A 9,543-nucleotide genomic window follows, 5' to 3' on the forward strand; every position below is an offset into this window, starting at 1 on the left:
AGACATCAGGACATAATGTCTGTAAGACAGTGATGGATGTGAGGTCATCTGTCTAAGCAGACAGCCAATGAAAACGCACCAAAGGGTGGATAAACCCTATAAAAGGTGGGTGCAAAAGAGGAACCTTTTGTTGGATCCTCCGGGCAGCTTCGAGCCAAGAGATGGACAAAGAACTCTGCAGCTGAAGAAGAGCCGGAGCCACAGAGCCGAAGACTGTCCCGCTCATGGAGACCAACCGGTCAGGCCCACAACCTGTGGCTTCACATCGCACTTCTCTCATCAGCTGGGTTCAGACCCCAAAGACAAAGATGAAGATAAAGACAAAGGCAAAGACAAAGAAGAAGAACTGGTGCTTTCCTTCCTGCCAGCACCAAGTCCTGTGTGACCTCACCATCCATGCGGAGAAGAAGCTCATCAGACCTGCAGAGATCCTGACCTTCGCCGATCAACTTCTTCCTCCTGCTGCAACACCTTCTTCATCATCAAGCCAGGTCTGGGGTTCGAAACGTCAAACTCCGTCCATCTCTCTCAAAGGTTCCCTTTTTTTAGTTCTTAGTATCAGCAGTAGGGAAAGATAGACTAGATGATTGATTTTACTTATTTGATTATTTCTGCTACTGAATTAAGCTGTACTGACCCTTGCAAAACTGCCTTACTAATAAAAATATTTAGCATAAAGAAAATCTAAAAGATGTTGTGGACATTCAGTTAATGAGTCACCTTAAAGTTCTTTGATGGTTGTAAAATAGCTGTGATGTTTGATTCTGGAGAGGAAAAAGTTTACAATGTTTTTAGGTTGCTGGTAGCCCAAATTTAAAACGTCATCCTTGGGACTCGCCCGAGTCACTAAAACCTACCTGGTTCAATAACAAATGCAAGTTGTAAAATAGAGAACGAGCGACCGTTAACAGGTGTGCTCTGTGAAACTAGTTGGCTGTAGGCTGCTCAGTCTGGCTAATTCACAGGGGGAAGAAGGGTGGGACACCTGGATGTAGGCCGTCAGAAAACCAGGCGAATCGTTTCTCGAAACCAGCTTAAACAGAGTTTACTTCAGTCCTGGACAGGGTAAATCCCGGCAGATTTAGGAAATTCAATTAACCCGTTAGAAGGAGAGCTGGTAGCACATCTCCCCTCTCAGAAGAGGAAGTAGAGAGTGAGACAGTAGAGACAGAAGGGGGTGGGGGGTGTTGCGCAACAACAATAGATAGATAGATGTTACTTATTTTTAGGAATCTAAACTGTAATAGAATCCTTATACAACATCATATTCCACTAAATGTAATATTGTACAAAGAAATTCATGTCTTTAAAAGAAATTCAAAAGATTTAGCTAAAAATAAGAATAAAAATGGTTTGTGATTAGCTTAGTTTCCATCCAGCTCAGTGCAGTGATGACCTTGTTGTGGCTGACACTCCTGAAGCAAACTGACACTTGTCAAAAGAAACAGTTCATCGTTTTCTACTAAATAATTATTTAAGAGGTGTTAACTGCATTGAAAACGGTTTATCTTATACTGTCTGCAACCGTATTTGAACTGCACTACTACGAATAGTTGACTGGATCCAGTTCAAGATTCTCAAGTGTTCCTCCTCTAGCTGTTGTGCCCCTTTGAAGATTCAGAATTCAACATAGTAGCAAAACTCCCTAGTGGGGCACTTTTAATCCGTCCTCCGTCTTCTCGCTTCTCTTTGAGCTGTGTGACAGGATTTATTTCAGACACAGATGGTTCTGGCTGTGGATTATTACCACAGATATCTGAAAAAAGACAAGCTATACAGTTTCATGTATTAAATCTCTCCCCAGCCTTATCTGTTTTTGAATCTTCCAGAACATTCATGCACAGATGGTGGCCTAAGTGTAGTTTTTCCTGTCCTCTTTTACAGCGGGATGCAAAAGGACAGTATCTGTTTGACCTCCTCTGCCACCATCTAAACCTACTGGAGAAAGACTATTTTGGCATCAGATATGTGGATCCAGACAAGCAGCGGGTGAGCATCTGTGTTTGACTGAACTCTGGCTTTGGATATTTGATCTTTGGAGGCATTTTATTCTTAGATTCATTTTATTCTTAATATACAATATTTTTACTACAGAAGGTCATCCACGGGATGGCTTTTCATTGCTCTCATTTGCAATAAATATTCAACAACTTGCCTTAAAAGAAGATACTGAGAAAAAAACTGAGTTTGTCTTTGAATTAAAAATGTACATTTCCTCTGTAAAAATACAAGCAGAGATGCTCAAATGTGTTTCTTTTTGTTTAGTCGAATTAATAATGCAAATAGATGCAATTTATTCATAGAAATGATTATGTTTAGACTGAAATGCTTGTGTGCTTCTACTTGGAGGCATAGATGTTTTGCTTTATGGATTAAACCATTTAGAAATTCTGACATCAGGTGACCCACGATAATGCTACATCTCCAACACGTCTGCTCAGAGCTATTATATTAGCTGCTGTGAGTAGGCGGATTTTGTTGATGAGAATGCACCACAGGAAAAATATGTTACAGAATCAGGGTTCCATTTACAGGACGTGGGTCCGACAAGGTTGCAAAGAGAATGCATTTGTCTCCATGGAAGAGTTGATCTCCCAGAGAAATGTGTCTTCCACTGATATGTAACAGTATTGCATCTTCACATCTTCTAAAGATCTGCTTGAAAAAAACTTACAGATCATCTATATTCCAAACAGCTTTATGCCACTGCACTTCACAGTCAGCTCTGTTATATCATCACTTGTTTTCTGAATGGGTTTCTCCAGAAAACTGTCAGTAGTAACAACTGAGCATTCAGGCAGTTGAGATTGGAAGTGTCTGCTTAATGACACAATGTGAGAATTTTCTACTGCTGAGGTAATTTTTGCTTAGACATTTTGCCATTTTCCCTTGTCGCTCTTTTTCATTCCTGATGCAGCACTGGTTGGAGTTCACCAAATCAATTTCAAAGCAAATGAAATGTAAGTACCTTCTGTTTAAGTTTACTTCACTTCTCTTTAAGTATGTAAACCAACACGGATCCTTCCTAAATTTGAGGCAACAAAGCTTTTCGCTTCAGTTCATATTATATTAAGTGCAACAAAGTTTGTTTTACTGAAGAACAGCAGACAGAGAAATATAAAACACTAGACATTAGTTGGAGGTTTTCCACATTATTGTTTAAACCCCTTAACCCTCACCCCTGGAAAATACAATGGGAAAACAGCACGCTGCATGTAAAGGGTTTAAGGATGCCACCATCATGTGTTCTTAAAGATATGGACTTTTATCTGTAAACATGTTCAAAATTCACATCTTATGAGCACATTTGACAAAAAATATTAACTTCTTTTCTGTGTACAAAAGCTAAATCTTCTCGCTCATTTCCCCTTACAGTGCTGTCTAAGCTTTTCTCTTTGTCTCCTGCAGCTCAGCCTCCTTTCACCATGTGTCTGAGAGTAAAGTTCTACCCTCCTGATCCTGTTGCTCTCAAGGAGGAAATCACTCGGTATGACATGTGGTGGCATTCAGCTAAAAGGAGTTAATAAATGCTTCTTACCCTAATTTTTCTTCTACAGAGGTAATTTGCATCTGTTTCAGTCGATGATAAGCAAAGACCTTTTTACAGAATGATTATTTTTATGTTTAATTTCAGAGCAGGTGTTTGTATGAAACCTTTGGACTGGCCGAACATGGTTCTTTTAAAAACATTACTTGTAAACATTTCATAATTAAAATGACCGAGCACTGGGTTTGAAAACATTATGCTAAATATTACAGTTTTTAGGAGGAGCAGCAAGAAACATAAAAGCCTTTCCTAGTAGCTCTCCAGAATAATGGAAAGCACATTAAAAGCAACATAAGGCAGGATTTTTCTGTGTAAATGAACACATTTCCTCAACTTGGTAATTTTTTCTGAATATACTGTATGTCACAGTTCTTAATACCCACATTAGGTTACAGAAATAAAAAAGGCAGATTTCCTCCAGATGATGCAAAGCACAGCCAGCTGGTGAATGTGTCTTGTGTCCACATGTTTTCATTACCCGACTGAAGAGAGAGGAGTCCACTCTGTTTGAGGCATAATGAGAGTCAGTGTGCACCGCATGTAGAGTGTATATAATGAATAGAGTGGATAGAGGAGATAAGGGGCAAGGAGGGCTGATTGAAAGTGTGAAGCAAAAAGAAGAGTGAGAGGGAAGGAGGACAGCATGATACATGATTATGACAGTGGAGAGGTCACTGCGCAGAGGGTGGGAGAGCAAAAAATCATCATGATTTGGTTAGACTGTTCTGTGTGCTGCATAGCAAAACACAAAAATAAAACACACAAATAAGCAGCTTTTCCAGGATGTGTATTTTCCCCCAGAGATTTAATCCAATGAAGGAAGTTGGAAAAGTTTTCTGATGTTTAGGAGTTATTATTTAGAGCCTTACAAACAGACTAAAACACTACAAGCTATTCCAAAGGTTGTCATTTTACAGTGACAAATTTCTACTTATTTTACATGGTAAATTAACACAATGTTGTCATCAATTCAAAAAGGAAACGATAAAAGATTTGCAACATTTTAAACACTTTTTAATGTGAAAGTGTGGCATATATTTTGGCTACTAAGTCAAAATTTCGCTTGGGGTCACAGTCCAACTAGAAGGTCGACACTATCAAGTGTTTAGCGACTCCTGTCATAACTGATTAAGATCTCCACTAGTCTAATTCCACTTTAAACTTCTCTCTGACCTGCTGCGGTGTTTCCTGGTTTTCATATTTGTCCGCTAATATTCTCTGACAAATCTTCACAGTGCAGCTGGATTTTCTTGGAGATTAAACTGTATGTATTAGGTGACTTCTGAAGGCATTTGGTAAGATTTTATCCAGGGCTATCAAAGTAAAGGGGACTAAAAATAGCACAAAAAAAAGTAAACATTTTCGTCAGTAATATGACAAAATGGGAAAATACTCATATGGTATGAATGCTCTGCAAGGCACAGAAACAGTAGGATAAGTAAACAAATGGAGGCAGAGTAAATATGTCCTGTCGTATGATCTAATATTCATTTTGTATTCAACAAAAATATCCACTTTTAAATAGATGTCATCAGCTTTTGTGGAGGTAACAGAGTGAAGAAATTAGGTCTGCCTGACTGTTTTATTGCCTAAAAGCAGATGTTCAGTAATTCCACTGCAGTGTCTCTAAAATACAAAGAATAATGATAGCAGGAAATAATAGTCAGCACCACTTCTCATTATCATAATCTCTGCTACAAATGTTGCCTCATTAACGTTCATGCTTGAGGAGCCAAACGGTTGGATCAGTTTGAAACTAGTCTTGGAGGCTACAAAAACAAGCATGAGGAGCAGCTCTTTCCTGTAGGGTGTTTCTACTCTTACAAAAATAAAAATAAAAAAGAGCTGAAAATCAAACATAATCATTAAACCCACATTTAGGGAAGGTGATCTCGATAAAGTGATTTGAAATTAATTGAGTTTGTTGTACCGCTACTTCTACTCTAGTTTTCAAAATTTCTGCGTTGAATGCTTCTTTGACATATACTGTATGTTTGTCCTTTGTAGATATTTGGTCTTCCTGCAGCTAAAGAGAGACCTCTATCATGGTCGTCTCCTGTGCAAAACCTCAGACGCTGCCATGCTGGCTGCCCACATCCTTCAAGGTAAGTAAAAGAGACAGAAATGAGTGCTGCTCACTGATTTCTATATTCTACAGATTAGCTTAGCTAGAAGGCTAATTTCCGATGGCTTTTCTAGTTATTTGAAAAAAAACCCATTAAAGTACCTGCGGATGGTTTTATGTAAGATATGTAATCATCATTTCACACCTAATTTTCAGTTTATTTGTACTGGCTTGCTCTCTAGTATTTGTGTAAATTATAATTGTTCTCAGCTGGTGCAATATTTAATCTGGGATCTTGTCAGACGTGCACAGCTACAGAAACAAATGTCCAAGAGATGATGCTGAAGTCTGGCGCAGCAAGCTCCACAGAAAGCACCGCGTTCATGGGAGGGCAGGCTCCTGTTTGGTGGAAGATGTGCTGATAAATTAAAGATGGCCTGCCTAGTCAGCTTCTCCTTGTAAAGAGAAATCAGCATCACGGTCAGCTTAGAGTGGGCAATGTGGCATGAAGGACCTCAGCTAATCCCGGCCAGGATTGGGGAATGAGCTAACTTCCTTTTATCTTTTTTCTGATGCCGCCTCTAGCTGAGATTGGTGATTACGACCCTGGGAAGCATCCTGAAGGTTACAGTTCCAAATTCCAGTTCTTTCCCAAGCACTCGGAGAAACTGGAGCGCCGGATCGCAGAAATACACAAAACTGAGCTGATGTAAGAGATGACAGATAAATGTCTAATTCAGATTTTACTTTTAAAAAATCACTAAACATCTCCTTATATTTCTGTAATTGCCTATATTATGAAGCATTACTTGGTAAATATCAGTTGCCTAAACAGATGGAAAAGATAAGTAAGATCTTCTCATTTTTATTCATTTTGTATAGGTGAAATTATAAATGGCTGTTGTTGGAAATAGGCATTAGCATCAGTACAAAAGCTAAATTATAAAGTAGAACCAGCAAAGACAAACAATATTTTTTGTTACTCAGGCTACAGATGTTTTTTTTTTACATGTCATTCATACACAATTACACGTATTACTGAATTAATTCACAAATTGATATATTTCTTGCATTTTTTTTTTTGATAAATTAGGTTAAATGTAGGCTGCTGCATAGATAAGTATTAAAATATTTAATGACAGACACAACAGGATTCTAACTGTATCAATCAAGTCAGATGTTTAGGGATGAATGCTGCATAGCATAACACACTGCTGCCCACTTGTGGCAAAGCCTTTCCTCTGCAGCTGTTTTTGTGGCTCATTATGGACTGACATCTGGGCTGTTGCTTTTTCTCAGCGGACAGACTCCTGAAACATCAGAGCGAAATTTCCTGCTGAAAGCCCAGATGCTGGAGACATATGGTGTTGATCCGCATCCATGTAAGGTGAGAAGCAGTTTTTTAACTACCATGGTACTAATTACTAGACATTTCTAAGGCATTTCAGTCCAAGCTGTCATGTTAAACTATTGCCACAGAAAGGGCAGAAGTTGCTCAAACACACATTTTTGCCACAATGGCCTATATATTGGTCCTTGTCTATATAAGATGTTACAAAATGAAAAGAAAAATCTCTTTGCAGTTGTATAATCTCACTCCTAATTTTTGAAATTTTTTTATTTTAAACATGATTACATTTGTTCAGTAGGAAAAAATATAATACTGAGGAATGGTTGATCACAGTGTCTAATAATTTCTTAATACTAATGTAGTCTTAAGAACCACTAAATGCTGTCTACTTGCCACCGGTTGTTTGGGAATCGTACAGGAGAAAAGCTTTTTCCATCCTACCATCACTGTTGCAACAAAACATAATTTTATTTTATGGCCTTTTACCTACCTTTGTGTCTCAAAAATTTGTCCATATCTCTATGTCTTCTGTTTTGTTTTTTGTTGCATCTAAATCTGATTGTATATCTTAAAATATTTTAGGATGTGTCGGGGAACCCCGCTTTTCTCGCCTTCACGCCATTTGGCTTTGTGGTTCTTCAGGGAAACAAGAGAGTTCACTTTCTTAAATGGTGAGAGCAAACATGAAGACTCTTAGATAGATATGATATGCTAACACTCAAGCCTTCATATAAAGTGCAGATAAGTAAGTAACTTGAGGATAAGTGGCTTGGCCAGGACCACATCAACATGCGACAGGAGGAAGCTGGAAACTAACATGCAACTTTCTGATTGAAAGACCATTAGTCTACCCACTAAAACCATTTATGTGTATTAGAAAATATTTAGGGCCAATCACAGAACCTTGTTACACACCAGAAGCAAATTTGATTCACTTAAAGGGAATTTATTTATTTGGACATGTTTATCTATCTTCTATAAAGTGACTTTATCTATTTCCTCTTATGACAAAACTCCAAAGCTTTCTCATCATGGTCTGTGGCATCTTGTGTGGACATCAGACAGCACAGACATAAAAAAAGAGGCAGGCCTTTACTTTATGTAGTCTGACATACCTGTTCTTTGTTATTTATAACATGATGTGTACTACAGCTGGTTGTACAGCCACTGTCAACAGCCTGTTCATCTGCCTGTGCCTGTGCCTCGAGACAGCGGCTAACAGATGGCTAATTACAGAACCTAGATGTGTTGAACATCTTAGCAGAAAAGTGGCTCATACCAACAGCATTTACTGGCGAAAGATATAATAGGTCATTTAAAAACACCTACAACAGAGTAATTTTGTTTTCTTTAACTGGTATGATTGTTGCCATCAACAATCATACCAAGGTGGCCTTGGTATGGCCACCTTGGTATGATGGTGGTATGGCAAATGTAACATGCACTTTTGTGTATTTTTAATAGCTTACTTTGTTGGCCTTCAGTTGTTCTCCAGCTTCCCTCATCCTCTATTCTCTCTTTCCCTTCCTCTGGGGAATATTATCACTAATTTGTTTTGTCAGCTAAACATGGAGCGCCTTGGCTGTTTATGTGATCTCAAAGTGGCTGCATGAATATTTAAAGAGGTTGTGGCTTTCTGTTTCTGCTCGGCTGTACGTGTACCCGTGATTGCGCTTGCTCTCCCGGACAGGAACGAGGTGTCCAAGCTCAAATTTGAAGCCAAGACTTTCCACATATATGCAAATCAGAAGGAGGTGAGCAAGTGAATTTATTTAATGTGTCTTGCTTTGGAGTGTGGCTTTTTGTCACAGCTGGCTAATCTTTCCCGCAAATCTCCATATCTCTGTTGTGCAGGACAGAAAGATCATTTTAACATACTTTGCGCCGACGCCAGAGGCATGCAAGCACCTTTGGAAGTGTGGTGTGGAGAATCAGGCGTTTTACAAGTGAGTCTGCAGCTTTCATATCTTATTAGGCTGTTTTTTCGCCCTCTCTCCATCCCTGAACAGTGTCAGAGAGGATACCATCACATCACGATGGTGTCCTTAAAACCCCTTCCCTTCAGCTTGTTTATCAACTGGAGAAGTGAGATGTGAGGTCATGCTGATTTTTAGACTCCAAACACTTCAGTGCTTTTCTTGATAGATGCTTCCAATGTCTTATCCATGAGTTACAGGTCAGGATCTCCATGATCTACAGCTGATAGAAGTTGATTAACAAAAGGCAATTAGTCTGGGGTGCTGGGAAGAGTTCTAGCACCATGGTTAGAGGCTATAGTTTTCAACATAGCTGTCCTGAGTTTGATTGGGACATTTCCTTCTGTCTCCCCCTTTATTTACTGTACAATAAAGGTAATCAGAACCTAAAAACTGAGTCTGTCCTTAGTTATGCCAAGATAAGATATTATTCACTGTTTCCAATCCCCTCACCGAGGCCTATTTTCTCAAGTATCTCGTATATCTCCGACCCACCAGTTTCCAAAACGTAAAACAGATGGGGGATAGTGAAGAATACACGACGCCCCCTGCCATAAAGCCACATTTATTTATCCCTACTGCACCGCCTCCTTGGCAAGGAAGA

General features: G+C 39.0%; 1 protein-coding gene across 1 annotated transcript; it reads left to right on the plus strand.

Annotated features, from left to right (window-relative positions):
- Positions 1 to 1,836: 1,836 nt before the first annotated feature.
- LOC116713409 (FERM domain-containing protein 5-like) lies at positions 1,837 to 9,322 on the plus strand. Its single transcript, XM_032553551.1, has 9 exons — positions 1,837 to 1,989; positions 2,918 to 2,960; positions 3,409 to 3,487; positions 5,555 to 5,652; positions 6,198 to 6,321; positions 6,912 to 6,999; positions 7,546 to 7,634; positions 8,654 to 8,717; positions 8,818 to 9,322. The coding sequence occupies exons 1-9, from the start codon at positions 1,837 to 1,839 to the stop codon at positions 8,911 to 8,913; spliced, it is 834 nt and encodes a 277-aa protein (XP_032409442.1). The 3' UTR covers positions 8,914 to 9,322.
- Positions 9,323 to 9,543: the final 221 nt, after the last annotated feature.

The sequence above is a fragment of the Xiphophorus hellerii genome, chromosome 22 (genome assembly GCF_003331165.1).
Source record: "Xiphophorus hellerii strain 12219 chromosome 22, Xiphophorus_hellerii-4.1, whole genome shotgun sequence".
Lineage (NCBI taxonomy): Eukaryota > Metazoa > Chordata > Actinopteri > Cyprinodontiformes > Poeciliidae > Xiphophorus > Xiphophorus hellerii.